Here is an 18,303-nt window from a genome sequence, read left to right as displayed (position 1 = left end):
CAATTCAAACAATCATTTTTTTTTTTAAGGAGACATTCAAACAAAAAGAACATGCCTATAGTAGTTAGATACTTTAAAAAAATCAACTACATTATTTAATTAATCAGGTAATATAAAATGACAGATTTTATCAGTGTATTATGACTCCCAATCACCATTTAATTATGTTTCATATTTTAGAGTATAAAATGAGCCCCACCATACCTTACAAAATGTTAATATAACACAGAAGCCAAGAAAGTTTCATTTAGTTCTGTATTCTACTAATTACTTGATTGTACATAAAAATAACCAATCCATACATAATTTACCCACTAAAATTATTTTTACCACTTACCTAAATATGTTTTATTGAGTGGGATCATGTGGGATTCCTTGCTTGTTTAAAATGTGTTTCTGGATGTACTAAGATGCTTTGATTCACAAATTATAAAAAACAATATTCTTCTAGATCCCTTCCTGCTATCCTTTTGAGCTCAATTTCAACTTTCACAATAATAAGTTTCTCTGACCTCCTTCTTAATCTCGGCTTGGGCTCTTCCTCACTGCAACCTTCAGGTGAACTTTCTTTTGTACGTCATGGGTCATGGTGTAATTAGCTTTCTTAAGAAATGAATATTCAGTTTATACTTTCTCCTTAAATGTGGAGTTTAAATAAGGCCACAACTACCATAAACATCTATTTTAAAATAATAAAATAATATTTCTATGATAAAGTAAATTATTGTTAATTTACCTCATAAAATAAATAACAAACACTTTCATGGCAAAGACATTCAGACTATAGCTTTATAGCCCATCTGTTCAACTTCTACTTCTGTGTGTATTTCAAGAATACATATTTCTCACTTATCTGGCTAGCTCATGGCCTGACAGCTTTATGTATCTTTCAAACCATAGATTATGATATAACTTGCTGTTATACAAAAGAACTGGCAAGGCAACAGCATCAAATACTTCTCCCACTATATTCCAAGGTCAGAATGGGTTAGACATTAATATCTGAGAATATTTTTATTTTGTCCTCAAGTGACCGATATGTTACTCATGAAAAGAAAGTTTAAGTTATCTGAAATCCACAAAAGACTGGAAAATAGAGATGGGTTTGCAGTATATTCATCTTGCAAAATTAATCAGGTATTATAATTACTCTGAGCATTGAGAATGTACCTCACACACTACTGCTGCTTCTGCTGCTGCTGCTGCTAAGTCGCTTCAGTCGTGTCCAAGTCTGTGCGACCCCATAGACGGCAGCCCACCAGGCTCCCCCGCCCCTGCGATTCTCCAGGCAAGAACACTGGAGTGGGTTGCCACTTCCTTCTGCAATGCGTGAAAGTGAAAAGTGAAAGTGAAGTCGCTCAGTCGTGCCCGACTGTTAGCGACCCCATGGACTGCAGCCCACCAGGCTCCTCTATCTATGGGATTTTCCAGGCAAGAGTACTGGAGTGGGGTGCCATTGCCTTCTCCGATGAGATCAAATACAAAGATACAGCTAATAAATATATCTGTTATTTTAACAGAAATATTAATAATGATACTTTGTTAAAAATGGAAAATACAGCCCAAATGGCAAACTAGTCAGGATGCCCAGAAAAGAGGCATAAATCAGAACTGTCTTGGGCAAACTAGGTTATATAGCCATTCTATACAACACACACGTAGTATCAGGGAGTTGCAGATATGAAAATGACTATTCTGTCTAGAAGTTCATCAGTAATGAAAGTATCATTTGACCTGGGCTTTGGAAAATGACTAAGAATTATGGATTTTTTTTAATGTGGACATAAACATACTAGGAACATGGAAAAAAGTTTGCAAAAGAACTGGAAATGTGAATGGCCAATGTCTTCTCAGGACAGTAGTTAGATGACTAGATGTATGCAACTGAATAGTGAGGGATGAAGCTGGCAGGTAATCTGGGTGCAAATTGCTTTAAATGTAACTCTACAATTTTAAATTTATGACTGTGTAGCCATTAAAAAATTTTAAACAGGAAGGAATGTCTGATTTATGTTTTCAAAACATTAGTCAGATGGAAATGTTGACAAAAGTCTAGCTACAGATAATGGAGTGAGTGGCTACAGCAGTGCCAGTGGTAATAATAAGGATGGGAATGAATGCAAGGGCACCATACAGTTCTTTAAGGCCAGAGACATCAACCTCTCATAATTAAGGAATCCATCTCCTTGAGAATTGTCAACAGTATAAGCTTTGGGCCTTGGCATCTTGTATTATGAGCAGGGGCAAATTCTTAACAGAGAGGTTAAAAGTTAAGGACATAGAAAATATTCTGTCAAAATCAACTATTCTGTGGGCAAATGAAAGCATGATACCTAAAGATATCCTCCCTGAGGAACTAAAGTGGGATGAGCCAAGCAGATTAAATTTAAGTAGGGGATACAGAGGCTGACTGCTGAGAACCAAGGACAGAACACAGGACAGCATGAGGTGGCGATGTCAGACTTAAGTAACTCTGATTAAGCAAAAGCACCTTGTAGATTGTAATACCAAGTGGCAAAGTGACAGACTACAAAGAATGCATAGATTGTGAAATAGAAGGCATGAGGCTGCTGATAGAGGCTTGACAATGATTATGAAGTTGGTATGGGACCTAGATTTCAGTTACACTTACTTTGTACCAAGTTTACTGAAATACATTTTGTTGGTTGTATTTTGTTGCTTAAGGTTATTTTGCTACTATTGGCTGTCTCATTCCTTCTTAATTTATTATTTGACAGCTATTCACTCAAAAGGGGAACAGGCATTGTGGTGGTGATGGAGAGTGGAAAGAGAATAGAATGCATACCTGACTCGATTAAAATAATGATACAAACTGACTTGGATAGTATTGTTCTAGTTTACAGCTATTGTTCAGCTTAATTTTTAACAGTGTCCCTGTTACTCTCAAAAATCATCTTAGATATGAACAATAAACTACAAGATCACCCTGAATAAAATATTTGTTCTTTACAGACATTTAGAGAGGCAAAGTTCACATAATTAAAACATCTTTGGAACAGTGAATAGATAACCCATGTTCTCTCATCTTTACTTGGGAAAAAAACTATAGCAAGTGTCTAGAGGATGGGCTGGAATGTATTTAATATAGGGAAGTCAGATAAAGCTTTAAAAAATTGATGGTTTTATAAACATTTTTAAATGTTTTATGCAGAGGTCAGAAAACATTTTATAATAGAGTTATTGGTGCCAAGTCTGAAAGAAAGTGCAAGATTTATGAAAAAAGAGCAGGAAAACATTTAAAGTAAAAGAAACTTTAAGGACAGAAAACAGTACAGGGTGTGTGTGTGTGTGTGTGTGTGTGTGTGTGTGTGTGTGTTGTGTATGTAACTAAGATGATTTCCTGGGTTAAAGGAAAGACACACTTGAGAAACAGTTGGAGATAAATATGCTTAATATCTGGTCCTTTAATAGACTCTCCTAGACTAAACAAACAAATAAATGGGTAACATGAGACAGATTTATTTGAGGAAAAGGAGAAATTCCTGTAAACCACTGAAGTGGCAAATTCTGACCTACAAGCCAAATTTGACCTACTTAAGTGATTTACTGGACTACAGTACCTTAATGATCTCTTCAAGATTAGTTGCTTTCTTTGAAAATTAGAGGACTTTACATAAAACATATTTCAATCTCCACTTTAAAATGAGTCTTTCTTCCTATAGGAGGAAATGAGGATAGCCAGAGGGGGACAATGTCCCTTTTAAATGGGAATGTACATCAGTTCAGTTCAGTTCAGTTCAGTCACTCAGTCGTGTCCGACTCTTTGCAACTGCATGAATCACAGCACGCAAGGCCTCCGTCCATCACCATCTCCCAGAGTCCACCCAAACCCAAGTCCATTGAGTCGGTGATGCCACCCAGCCATCTCATCCTCTGTCGTCCCCTTCTCCTCCTGCCCCCAATCCCTCCAAGCATCAGAGTCTTTTCCAATGAGTCAACTCTTCACATGAGGTAGCCAAAGTACTGGAGTTTCAGCTTTAGCATCATTCCTTCCAAAGAAACCCCAGGGCTGATCTCCTTCAGAATGGACTGGTTGGATCTCCTTGCAGTCCAAGGGACTCTCAAGAGTCTTCTCCAACACCACAGTTCAAAAGCATCAATTCTTCGGTGCTCAGCCTTCTTCACAGTCCAACTCTCACATCCATACATAACCACTGGAGAAACCAAAGTCTTGACTAGACGGACCTTTGTTGGCAAAGTAATGACTCTGCTTTTGAATATGTTATCTATCTTGGTCATAACTTTCCTTCCAAGGAGTAAGTGTCTTTTAATTTCATGGCTGCAGTCACCATCTGCAGTGATTTTGGAGCCCAAAAAAATAAAGTCTGACACTGTTTCCACTGTTTCCCCATCTATTTGCCATGAAGTGATGGGACCAGATGCCATGATCTTCATTTTCTCAATGTTGAGTTTTAGGCCAACTTTTTCACTCTCCTCTTTCACTTTCATCAAGAAGGTCTTTCCTCTTCATTTTCTGCCATAAGGGTGGTGTCATCTGCATATCTGAGGTTATTGATATTTCTCCCCGCAATCTTGATTCCAGCTTGTGCTTCTTCCAGCCCAGCGTTTCTCATGATGTATTCTGCATATAAGTTAAATAAGCAGGGTGACAATATACAGCCTTGATGTACTCCTTTTCCTACTTGGAACCAGTCTGTTGTTCCATATCCAGTTCTAACTGTTGCTTCCTGACCTGCATATAAGGTTTCTCAAGAGGCAGGTCAGGTGGTCTGGTATTCCTATCTCTTTCATCATTTTCCACAGTTTATTGTGATCCACACAGTCAAAGGCTTTGGCATAGTTAATAAAGCAGAAATATATGTTTTTCTGAAACTCTCTTGCTTTTTCCAAGATCCAGCGGATGTTGGCAATTTGATCTCTGGTTCCTCTGCCTTTTCTAAAACCAGCTTGAACATCAGGAAGTTCACGGTTCACATATTGCTGAAGCCTGGCTTGGAGAATTTTGAGCATTACTTCACTGGCATGTGAGATGACTGCAATTGTGCAGTAGTTTGAACATTCTTTGGCATCGCCTTTCTTTGGAATTGGAATGAAAACTGACCTTTTCCAGTCCTGTGGCCACTGTTGAGTTTTCCAAATTTACTGGCATATTGAGTGCAGTATTTTCAAAGCATCATCTTTCAGATTTTGAAATAGTTCAACTGGAATTCCATCACCTCCACCAGCTTTGTTCGTAGTGATGCTTTCTAAGGCCCACTTGGCTTCATATTCCAAGATGTCTGGCTCTAGGTGAGTGATCACACCATCCTGATTATCTGGGTCGTGAAGATCTTTTTTGTACAGTTCTTCTGTGTATTCTTGCCACCTCTTCTTAATATCTTCTGCTTCTGTTAGGTCCATACCATTTCTGTCCTTTATCGAGCCCATCTTTGCATGAAATGTTCCCTTGGGATCTCTAATTTTCTTGAAGAGATCTCTAGTCTTTCCCATTCTGTTGTTTTCCTCTATTTCTTTGCATTGTTTGCTGAGGAAGGCTTTCTTATCTCTCCTTGCTATTCTTTGGAACTCTTTGGGAATTCACATACCACTTTTCTTTCTTCTTTCTCACTTCTTCACTTGTATAAATCATCTGCTTTTTGGAAGTGTGACCTTAGATGTGGTTCTTGGGAGCATAATCAGAATATAAACTGATGCAATTGTAGAACTTCACTGTAACTAATAAATATGACTAAGATCTTTGTCTTTCCTCTGGAATATTAATGAGCAGTAATGCCTGCTAGGTATTTCCTAAGCACCAGGCACAGTGTTAATCTCCTTTCAGACAGAATTGGATTTGAGCCACAGTTGCAAACATCTGCTAGGGCCTGACCTTGAATAAATTAACTCACTCTCTGAACCTCAGTGAATTTTTTTTTTTTTTTTAGTAAATGGGGATGACATAGTATATGTCCCTGGAGAAGGAAATGGCAATCTACTCCAGTATTCTTGCCTGGAGAATCCCAGGGATAGAGGAGCCTGGTGGGCTACAGTCCATGGGGTCACAAAGAGTTGGACACTACTGAGCACTGAGCATCAGCACAGTATATCTCATATGGGCTCTGTGAGCATTAAATGAGATCACCATACTAAAAGTACTTAACATTATTCTTAAAGGGCTTCCTGGTGGCTCCAACAGTAAAGAATCCCCCTGAAATGCAGGAGACCTGGGTTCAGTCCTTGGGTTGGGAAGATCTCTGGGAGGATGGCATGGCAACCTACTCCAGTATTCTTGCCTGGAGAATCCCCATGGACAGAGGAGCCTGGTGGGCTACAGTCCAAGGGGTCACAAAGAATCAGACACAACTGAGTAACTATGCACAGCACAATGTGATTCTTGGCACCAAGCAAGAAATCATTCATGAAAAAAAAAAAAAAAAAAAAACTTTTCACATTGGAAATCTGAACTGATGCTATTCACAATATATTAATTATCAAGGTAATTTTATTTTAGTGAATCAATTTTTAGTCTCTGGTCAATGATATATATTTTTATGCATCTTAAAAGAATATTATGAAGGCAGATTTATTAAAACTCTGGTAGGATGCATATTGTTTCTATAACTTTAATATGACCTACAGATATAATATGTATAAAAAATATATTACTAATTTCACTGACAGATGCACATTAAAATTTCCAGAAATGCATATAAAGCAGCTTGTTTCTATTAAGCAGATGCATTTGGCATTCACAAACAATAGCCTGAAGCACCTTTTCATATGATTGCATTTAGATATTTAATCACAATAACCATTTATGTGTAAAACCTTACTAATTTAAGGTAAATGAAAGGAGAGTTGTTAGTTGCCAGACTTTCATCATAAATAACTGAAATCGAACAGATATCACAGTTTGCTGACATATTGTCCCTAACTTCAAAAAAGTTAGAAAGTCAAGATATAAATATGAAGAATGCTTAATGTGTGTTGCAGAATTAGAAGTCCTTTATGCTCATTAATTATATAATCATTCTCTTATTTTTCATTCCTTTTTTTTTTTCTGTCTCAAAAGATATACTAAGGGTACAAATCTAAGACATCAACTCATCTATACTGATGTATACATCTCTTACATGAGCCTTATTTCTAACACAAAACAATTCATTTACTTCTGTTAGTTGATTATGCCAAGCAATTGTCTTTCACGAACAAATAATATATCAAGTTAATTATATATTTGTATTGTTAGTTGTTAATCTAAAGTGATATATTTTTAGGCCAGTCATTAAATAAGTTCTTCATGCTTTATCCAAAGGATTCCAATTTTACATTTATTCATATAGTGGTAATAGTTTACTGGGCACCAACTACTTATTCAGTAGTAAGTACTGTGCACACATAATCATATTAAATTTTAATAACCTATTTATGAAATGAGTATCATTATCCCTATGTGAATTACAGAGCTCAGACTCAGGTGATGAGGTGAAGTGCCCAAAATCAGCAATTAGTAAGAAGCCAAGACTTGAATTAAGGCACACATGAAGAATACTGGTCTGCACTCTTTCCATAGATGATGTTGGGAATCTCAATAAGTTTCAAATACTAGGATTTTTAAGGCTATGCAATTAGAAGATCTCTTAGATATTTTTCTCAAAGAGATAATGTGTATTGGTAATAAGAGTAAAAATATATCAACTAAATTATTTTGAGCTCCCATTTATTTTTTTCAGCCACTCAACCAAAATCCCTTTTACGAAACAGCATATAGTTAACCACTTATCCAAAAAAAAAAAAAAAGCCATCAACACTGGTAATTAGAGTGAATGAAATTTCATTGTGGTAGGATATCTTTAATATAAAAGTAGATTTAAAATATTTTGTCAAAGTTTTCTGTGAATATATAATTAAAATCTTTAACAAAAGAAAATAAAATTAGTAAAAATGTAGGGTTGCTTTTTGTAATGGCAAATACTCATTTCCTTCCTTATCTCAAAATTTTACATTTTAAAATATACTTTTATAGTAAATTCAAATTATCAGTTTGCATAATGTAATGATTTCACTTGATGAATTAACTTTATTTATTTTTTTTCTATGTATTCTTGCCACCTCTTCTTTTTTTTTAAATTTTATTTTATTTTTAAACTTTACAATATTGTATTGGTTCTGCCATACATCGAAATGAATCTGCCACAGGTATACATGTGTTCCCCATCCTGAACCCTCCTCCCTCCTCCCTCCCCATACCATCCCTCTGGGTCGTCCCAGTGCACCAGTCCCAAGCATCCAGTATCGTGCATCGAACCTGGACTGGCGACTCGTTTCATATATGATATTATACATGTTTCAATGCCATTCTCCCAAATCATCCCACCCTCTCCCTCTCCCACAGAGTCCAAAAGACTGTTCTATACATCAGTGTCTCTTTTGCTGTCTCGTATACAGGGTTATTGTTACCATCTTTCTAAATTCCATATATATACGTTAGTATACTGTATTGGTGTTTTTCTTTCTGGCTTAGATGAATTAACTTTAACACCACCTTTACTTTAAGGAGTACACTACCCTGGTGGTGCAGAGGTTAAAGGTTAAAGTGCAATGTGGGAGACCGGGTTCAATCCCTGGGTCGGGAAGATTCCCTGGAGAAGGAAATGGCAACCCACTCCAGTATTCTTGCCTGGAGAATCCCATGGACGGAGGAGCCCGGTGGGTTACAGTCCACCGGTCACAAAGAGTCAGGCACGACTGAGCGACTTCACTTTCACTTTCATTCTACATATAAGTTAAATATGCAGGGTGACAATACACAACCTTAATACTCCTTTCTCATATTTGAACCAGATGGAGGAGCCTGGTGGGCTTCAGTCCATGGTTTATCTTAACTCCAGATGAATAAGAAGAAGAGAAATAAGAATATTTAAGATAATTAACAACACAACATTGTAAAGCAACTTTCCTCCAATTAAAAAATAAAATTAAAATTAAGATAATTAAAATTTAAAAATGAAAGTTTTTGAGTAGTAAAGTAACAGAAGGATTTAAGTAACATTTCTATATTGTTTATTTAAGAAAAAAAAAAAACAACTCACTTGAAAACTGAATTGCAAATCCAGATTTGCTGATATAAAAATCTGTGTCGAACTGAATGGTCACTACGTTGAGAGTGCTATGGATTCCTTCGGGAATCAGAGACCCACTGATTTCCTTTAAAAGCATCTCGTTTTCAGGCGGACCATCCCAAACTCGGAGTATATCATGTGATGCTTCCGTATCAAAAGCAAGAAACTGTAGGCTGTAGGAGAACCATATATCTCTGATTATTTTAAACATGGATCCAGTTTTAAATAAAGAATATAAAAGATCTTTGCTTATATTAGGTATTTCTTTTATTCTATCAAATAAAATGAATGCAAAATGTATACAAAAACTTAATGCATTTTTCTTCAACAGTATAGTTTTTTTAGAATATGATTAAATATATTATTATATCAATTCTGCAAATTATAAAAACTTTAGGTATACAGACCATCCCTGATTTATGATGATTCAATTTAGGAATTTTTGACTTTAAGATGGTACAGAAGAGATATACATTTAGTAGAAACTGTACTATGAATTTTGATCTTTTCTCAGTTGTGATACTCTCTCATGACATTGGGCAGTGCCAGGGAACTAAGTTCCCAGTCAGTCACAAGATCACAAAAACAAGCTACCAACACATTTACAACCATAATGCACTCATAAAACAGTTCTGTTTTTCATTTTCAGTATAGTATTCAATAACATTACATGAGATACTCAATACTTTATTATAAAATAGACCTCAGGTTAGATGATTTGCCCAACTGTAGACTAACGTAAACGCTCTGAGCATGTTTAGAGTAGGTGAGGGTGAGTGAGGATTTTTGGTAGATTAGTTATATGTATTTTCAGTTTATGACATTTTCGACTTATGTTCAGTTTATCAGCATGTAACCCAAGGAAAACCTACCTATACATTCTTTTCAGTGTTCATGACTTAAATGTGGCAATGACAGGTGACATTTAAGAGGAGCTCATATGTGTCACACACTGTGCAAAACGCATTACATCTATTTTCTTCCTTTAATTGTTATAATGATCCAGTGAAGCAGGAACAAGTTTGATCTCGATTTTACAAATGTGTCAAGTGGGATTCAGATTAAATAAGATTGCCCTAAGGGTGGCAGAGTCATGAATTGAACTCAAGTTATCTAATGCCATAGTATGTGTTACGGCCACTGTATCAATTTTTTAGTGTGTTTATCAGAATCAAAGATTTGCTCCACAAATGCAAAAACAGTTCACATTCAAAAAAGAAGTAAAAGGAAACCTCCTGAATGTGAAAATGGCCCCCCACCACAAAAATGCACATAAAAGAAAAAAAATGCTTCATATTAAATCTATTTTGCTTTAGTCTAGACAAAATTAATATCAAATTTTCTTGTGCCTAATCCAAAAGCTAGAAATCCAATTATATTAACAAACTCAACTCTCTTTACCTCTCTCTCTCTCTCTCTCTATCTATCTATCTCACATCCATGTTTGATATGTGAATTGTCACCGTTTTAAATCTGGGTTACAATTTAGTATCAAAAATTCTTTAATTTTTAAAAATTTCAGAATTCTGTTGAATTTACAGTGTCTTAAGTCATGAAGAATTGAAAGAGTAGAACTCTCAAGCAGCAGGAAAAATTCTCATCTTTTGTGCCCTCTTATAACTGAAAAGTTTCTAAGGGGCTATATGAACCAATGCTGTGGCCTATGAATTAGTATGTCATGCTTATCAATACTTTCCCCTCCTATTTTATAATAGATAAAAACCATGTTTTTCTTTACCAATGGTAAAAAAAAGAAAAAAAGAAAAATCTTAATACTAATTGTATATAGGGTCTGATCAGGAAATTCAGATTCTGAGTCATTTTGAAAAGATAAAATTCATTTACCTGACAATGTTTCCTGGATCTACCTCAATCATCCACATGCAACGCAGATTATTGTCATATGGAAAGGGATAACCAGGAGATAAAATTCTTCCTGATGATTCTCCTTTAAAACGACCTCCACATTCAGCTAGAAAAAATTAATTCAATTTTAAGTCACAGTTTAATCTTTATAAACATATACAAATTTCTTGAGGATATATTTTTTCACCTGAAAGAAAATAAGGATTGATTTCTCCTTTTATTGACAGTATATATGTGTATATGCTTTCTCAGATTAGGGTATTAATTAAAGCAAGAACACATTGTACAATAAAACAAGAATCTCAAGTTAGATCATATAAATGATAATATAATAAGCCAATTAGGGAATTTTAAAAGTACACACTCAAAAGCTCTGAGTTTAGGCTACAAACTTTTTAAGATGTATGGCAAAATAATCTTAATATAACAAGGGGAAACAGATGGCAAGTTGCTCACTTATAGCTGGTTGTAGGCTAACTAATTCATCATCTTACTACCTTACCTCTAAGCTTTACTGCAGGTCCCTCAGGCCTTCTAAATTTCATTGTCCTCTTATTCCCCTTTCAATCACTCTAAACTCCTTTGCTTTTAACCTCCCCAAAGTCAAAGTCGCATTTTTATTAGATTTTACTTCGGTTAAAACTTGTTCCATTTTTGATTTAAAGTGGTCTCTAATTTTTATAAAATTCACCAAATTAAAAATGTAAACATCATCATGCAATACAACAAAAATATATAGCTTTGGGGGAATTCCCTCTCTATTTTAATAATATTTAATATATTGGGAAATCTGGAATGAGTTTACATTGATAAGCAATAATCTAGAAAGAAACCTCTTGCTAGAGAAGAGAGAAATGAAGTAGTTTACTTAGTATATTACTCTACTTCTCTACATCCTAAAAACCATAAGGTGCAATAATATATTTTTGAAAGTTCTCCAAATTACTATACTACCAGAAAATAAAACTAAATCCAAGGTAGTTTACTTTTTGCTTATATATTTGAATATATTACTACATTTATTTTTCTTATTCTCTGAAGTGTTATTATCTTACTCAAATGCAGTACTGAACTAAGCATCTTGAATTTTTGTTTTGTTTTGATTATAAGAACAAAGGTCAGAGCCAAAGTTTCAGTACTTGGAAAAGACTGAATAACAACTGAATATCATGGTTAAAATTTGTAGGCTCTATTCATACAGATAAAATTGCTTCAAAGATTTTAGATGTTATATTTTAGTATAATATTAGGGTTATTTTTATGTGTCAACTTGGCCAAGTTGTAGTACCCAGTTATTTTATCAAACACTAGTCTAGGTGTTGCTATTTATAGACCTGGTTAACATCTATAATCAGCTGACTTTACCCTTGATAATGTGGGTACCCTTCATCCAATCAATTGGAAGCCCTTAACAATGAAAACTGAGTTTTCTGGAAAAGAAGATTTTCCCTCAAGACTGCATCATTAATTCCTGCCCTAGTTTCCAGCCTTTCGATCTTCCCTATGGATTAACTCTGGTACTTTGGCCACTTCATGCGAAGAGTTGACTCATTGGAAAAGACTCTGATGCTGGGAGGGATTGGGGGCAGGAGGAGAAGAGGACGACAGAGGATGAGATGGCTGGATGGCATCACTGACTCGATGGATGTGAGTCTCAGTGAACTCCGGGAGTTGGTGATGGACAGGGAGGCCTGGCGTGCTGCGATTCATGGGGTCGCAAAGAGTCGGACATGACTGAGAGACTGATCTGATCTGATCTGATGGATTTTGAACTTGTCAGTCCCCACAACTGCATGAGTTAATTCCTCAATATAAATAAATACATTTCTTGATAGATGATAGCTAAATAGATCACATATAGATCTACTGACTCTCTTTATTTGGCGAACCCTGACTGATATACACACCTATAGAGGACTAAGCAAGTTTATTTTGTATTGTAACATTAGTTTAATTTAATTTATGATAATAAATTTGTTATTTTTAAAATAAAATATATATAGTTAAGAAGTTACCATCACTTACTGTGGTTTTTCTCATTTTGTAACAAGAACTTTGTTGGACAACCTAGAATGCTGTAACTGTAATAATTCATTTTTCATCATTTTTAATGATTTATTCACTATTATTGACCTATTTCTGAGGAGAACAAATTTGATACTTCATTCTGCCAGACTTGTCCTTTTTATACAATCCATGAGGTTCTCACGGCAAGTATACTGGGGTGGTTTGCCATTCTCTCCTCCAGTGGATCCCATTTGGTCAGAACTAGCTGCTATGACCCAACCGTCTTGAGTAGCCCTACACAGCGTGGCTCATAGCTTCATTAGCCTATGCAAGGACCTTCGTCATGACAAGACACTGATCAATGAAGGGACTACTACGATGTTGTGGTCAGTTATTCTAGAGCCAGACATTCTAGAGTGTGAAGTCAAGTGGGCATTAGGAAGCACTGCTGTTAATAAATGGGGTTCCAGTAGAGCTATTCAAAACCCTAAAGGATGATACCCTTAAGGTGATGCATTCAATATGTCAGCAATTGTGGAACCAAACAGAGGCCACAGGACTGGAAAAGGTCAATTCTCATCCCAGTTCCCAAGAAGGTAGTACTAAAGAATGTGTTCTAAAGAATGTGCTAACCGTTGGACAATTGTACTCATCTACCATTCTAGTAAGGTCATACTTAATATCTTGCTTGCTAGGCTTCAGCATTATGCAAACCAGGAACTTCCAGTTGTCCAAGCTGGGTTTAGACAAGGAAGAGGAACCAGAGATCAAATTGCCAACATTCACTGTATCATAAAGAAAGCAAGGGAATTCCAGAAAAACATCTATCTTTGTCTCATTGACTACACTAAAGCCTTTGACTGTGTGGATCATAACAAACTGTGGAAAGCCCTTAAAGAGGTGGGGATACCAGACCATCTTACTTGTTTCTAGAGAAACCTGTATGCAGGTCAAGAAACAACAGTTAGAACCCTGAATAGAACAAATTGTTGGTTCAAGATTGAGAAAGGAGTACAACAGGGCTGTCTGCTGTCCCCCTATTGATTTAACCTATATGCTGAACACATCATGAGAAATGCCAGGCTAGATAAGTTACAAGCTAGAGTCAAGATAAGCAGGAAAAACATCAATAACCTCAGATATGAGGGTGATACCATTTTAACAGTAAGCTCTGGGAGATGGTGAAGGACAGGGAAGCCTCGCGTGCTGCATGCAGTCCATGGGGTGGCAAAGAGTCAGACATGACTGAGCAATTGAATAACAACATTCTAATGGCAAGAAGCAAAGAGGAACTAAAGAACCTCTTGGTGAGGGTGAAGGAGGACAGTGAAAGAGCTGGCTGAACACTAAAGATAAACAAACTAAGATCATGGCATCCAGTCCCATTACTTCATGGCAGATAGAAGGGGAAAAGGTGAAAGTAGTGACAGATTTCATCTTCTTGGACTCTAAAATCACTGCGGATGGGGACTGCAGCCATGAAATCAGAATATGATTGCTTCTCAGCAGGAAAGCTATGACAAACTTAGTGTGTTGAAAAGTGCAGACATTACTCTGATGACAAAGGTCTGTATAGTCAAGGCTATGATCTTCCTATTAGTCACGTACGGTTGTGAGAGCTGAACTGTAAAGAAGGCAGAGCACCAAAGAATTGAAGCCTTCAAACTGTGGTGCTGGAGAAGATTCCTGAAAGTGCCTTGGAGAGCAATGAGATCAAACCAGCCAATCTTAAGGGAAATCAACCCTGAATACTCATTGGAAGGACTCATGCTGAAGCTTAAGCTTCAATATTTTATTTTGGTCATCTGATTTGAACAGTTGACTCATTTGAAAAGTATCTGATGCTGGGAAAGATTGAGTGCAGTAGGTGAAGAGGGCATCAGAGGATGAGATGACTGTATTGAATCACTGATGCAATGAACACGAACTTGGGCAAAATTCGGGAGATGGCATGGGACAGAGGCCTGGCATGCTGCAGTCCAGGGGTCAAAGGGAGTTGGACATAACTGGGTGACTGAACAAAAACAAGAATCTGCCAGATTAATTTTAAGCAACTCCAAGAACTGGAGCTTTGGGAACTGTTTTTATATTGAATTTAAACATAACTCTTTCTTTCTCCATATTTCTTTGTTACAAATATTACTTGGCTATTTGATTTCAAATAAAGCAGTGTGATATGCTATAACATTGGAGTTCATATTCTGTCAGAAGTCTTATGTTTACAGATAAAATTGAAGGTGTGCAGGTTAAATACCTCTGGCTATGGTGCCTAAAAAATAATTTTTGTTTGCTCAATGTATAAGCTACAGAAACATAATTACCTAGAAACACCCATATAATTAAGAAAAAGCTTCTTATTTGACCAAGGCAAAAATATAACCATAATAGATATTTAAGGTTAATAGGAATGGATAATTATGATTTTAGCCAAGTGGTAAAGCTGTTAATTATTGACAATAAAGAACACCATCTTAAATAGAATTTAACCTTCTATTGTCATGAAAATCATCAGCATGACACATTATGTGTCCAGCTGTTTTAAGCTTTTATTCCTGATCATCTATCATTTAAAAAAAAAAAAAAGGTTACCCTTCTCATAAAGGCTTGAGCAGTGGTATTACTAAATTTTGACTTGGTAGATTCATAAAGTGCATTGATTTGTTACAAAAATAATTAAATATTCTGATCCTAGATCAAATGTTCTTCTATTTGCATGAAGTTTTCCAGAAAATGAAAATGTCTTCAGCTTGATTCAATATATAAGGAAAATATATATTTTTTAATGTATTAGTTTGTGATTTTAATTTTACTGACAACATAGCAAGCCAGTATTTTTAAGTTTATAGTTTTGTTTGAAATCCTTTTGAAATCCTTAATGAGTTTCTGAATATATGTGATATTCACAGCAAAGAATATCTTCAGAGAGAATGAATCAGTGTACATTTTTCTCATAACCAATGCCAGCAGGTTGATTGTTGGTCATATTCTAGAATCCTAAGCTTTGTCAATTTAGGTTGATTGTTATTTTACATTTATCCTCATAATCTATCCAAAATTCAGATGCCTCTGAAAGGAAAGCAGTATAATTGCATTTTGGTTGGATAAAAGAATGTTTGCTTTCTGCTCATCAATGTTTTAACAAACCAACAGAAGTCTCATGTCATCAAAAACACTGCAATTAGTTGCAAGACCTCTAATAACTAGAATTTCATTTCTTTCCTATTTGAAGTCTATCAAGTTTTGTGAATATTCCTGTGTTGACTATATCAATTAACAAACATTAAAATATATCTCAAAGTGTTCAGGTCTCCAAATTCATAAAACTGTATACATTAAACATGTGGAATTTTTTCAATATGAATTATACCTTAATAAATCATTTTAAAAAATTAAGTCAATTTTATCCATATGAGCCTGACACAGAATCAATTTGTGCCACCACAACTGCCATTAAATAAGAATCATTAAAGAAACTTGTTTGCTCCCTATTGAGGACTTTGTGTTTTGTTTAACTGTTTGTTTTGTTTTTGTTTTTGTTTTTTCCTTTTGTTGTCCTAGTAATCCACCCAGCCTGGCACCTATATTCGGACCAAAAGAAAAAAAGCAGAGGTCTTTATCAACGTTTTTCTATCCACCCTCTTTCTCACACATGCCCAGTTATTTGTGAATTGATTTATGGGATGGTAGTAATAAAATTCTTCTCCAGCTATACAAAGGAGAGAAAAATGATCATTCTATAATTTCACGTAGGCAATATATCTTATATGACTAACTTTCACATGCCTTTTCGTATTGAAATTCATTTAATTATGTCATGATACATAAAATAAAGAAAACATATACACTTTCTTAGTTTTTCAAAAGGTATGTATATAAAGTCTTTGAAGTTATTGAGAGTATTTAGCTTTTTTAATCTGCCTTTATACCAGCATAAGCATTAATTTTGTATATTAATACAAATCTGGTCAATGAGATTCAGTAAATGTGTATGATTAAGAGTTTCACATATTTTGTAGCGAGTTAAATTTTATATCAAGATAGGATAAATATAATGACTTTCATATGAACTATTTTTTGCCCAAAAAGAGAAGGTACTCACTGATTATGAAAAGAACCCTCTGACTTACCACAAATTTGAGCTATGTATTCATTAACTTTTTGATTAAGGTATAAGTTGGGTGTGGACAGATGAAATAACTTGAAAAGGTACAGTATATTTTGATAACACTTCCATAGAAATATTGCATGAAAACCTAAAACAGTATCCTACCAATACAGGATGGCAGAGGATAGTCCCATGCCCTTCTCTCCCCTGTCATGCACTTCAGAAGGCTGCTTCCATGGAGAGTGTAGCCTGGATTGCATCCGTAAATGATAGTGCTACCAGCAAAATGCCCTTGGTCGCTGATTTTGTATCCAAATTGTGGAATTCCAGGATCCTCACAATGTGAAAGTTCAAAACCTATGAGAAGAATATAAATTTATTAAAGACAAAATTTAACAGGAGGATTTAAAACTGCACAAATCATCCATTTTATTGTTTTTAATATGATTACATACTTTTTCCTGTTTTATTACTTAAAATATTTAATTTTGATAGCATATAGCCACCAGAGAGAGTTTTTTTTTTTTCCTCAAAAAACTAAAATTTGTTGTATTATTCAAATTTAGCAATGATACCCCATGGTCTCTGTGACTATATCATAACGTGTTATAGTACTAACATTCTTGCCTGCTTCAAGTGATTTGCAACTAATAGATTCTGACCAATGTAACTATTAGGATCAAATCATGAAAAGTTTAAAATTCATATGAAATATGTGAAACCACAACTGTTCAGGTAACAAATACATCCAATGCAAACATAACTTTAGATTGCTTTACTTATACAGTCTTGGAAGAAAATGAAATAGACATATTTAAAAAAACTAGCAAGAGTTAATATAACCCAGTAATCAGTCTGAAGACCTCTGAATGTTTATATTCTGCCTTCAGAATACACAATTCTCAAAATTTCTCACAAGAAAAAAAAAAGTAGTTCATAAAAATACATATTTTTGATTTCTGAAGAGTTGGGGCTTTCCACATGACTTTAGCTGGAAGCTTGTGATTGAGAAGATATGTTTATATGAGTAGTGAGATAACTCCAAAGAGATTAAGGTACCTCTGGAGGGGATCTGTGTTTACATCTTAAGGAAGAATGAGACCCAGGACTTTACAGAAATCTCTAAATTATAAAAACTGGAGACACAGGAGGTTAATCTGACTGTTGAAACCCTAAATGTACATTACTAAGGTTAGAATAAAAACAGAATTATTTCCATCCCATCTCCAAAGAGCAAAAGTT

General features: G+C 35.2%; 1 protein-coding gene across 1 annotated transcript in view; it reads right to left on the bottom strand.

The window, feature by feature from the left end:
• Positions 1 to 18,303, bottom strand: part of CSMD3 (CUB and Sushi multiple domains 3) — a 1,470,240-nt gene that overhangs the window by 367,144 nt on the left and 1,084,793 nt on the right. Inside the window, exons 25-27 of the mRNA NM_001424929.1 lie at positions 17,227 to 17,418; positions 10,929 to 11,055; positions 9,054 to 9,256 (exon numbers count right to left, since the gene is read on the bottom strand). Of these exons, the coding sequence (NP_001411858.1) occupies positions 9,054 to 9,256; positions 10,929 to 11,055; positions 17,227 to 17,418 (522 nt within the window). The remainder of the gene's footprint in view (positions 1 to 9,053; positions 9,257 to 10,928; positions 11,056 to 17,226; positions 17,419 to 18,303) is intronic.

This window comes from Bos taurus, chromosome 14 (assembly GCF_002263795.3).
Source record: "Bos taurus isolate L1 Dominette 01449 registration number 42190680 breed Hereford chromosome 14, ARS-UCD2.0, whole genome shotgun sequence".
Taxonomy (NCBI): domain Eukaryota; kingdom Metazoa; phylum Chordata; class Mammalia; order Artiodactyla; family Bovidae; genus Bos; species Bos taurus.
The sequence above is the reverse complement of the archived record's forward strand: the minus strand, read 5'-3'. Positions and strand labels throughout refer to the sequence as shown.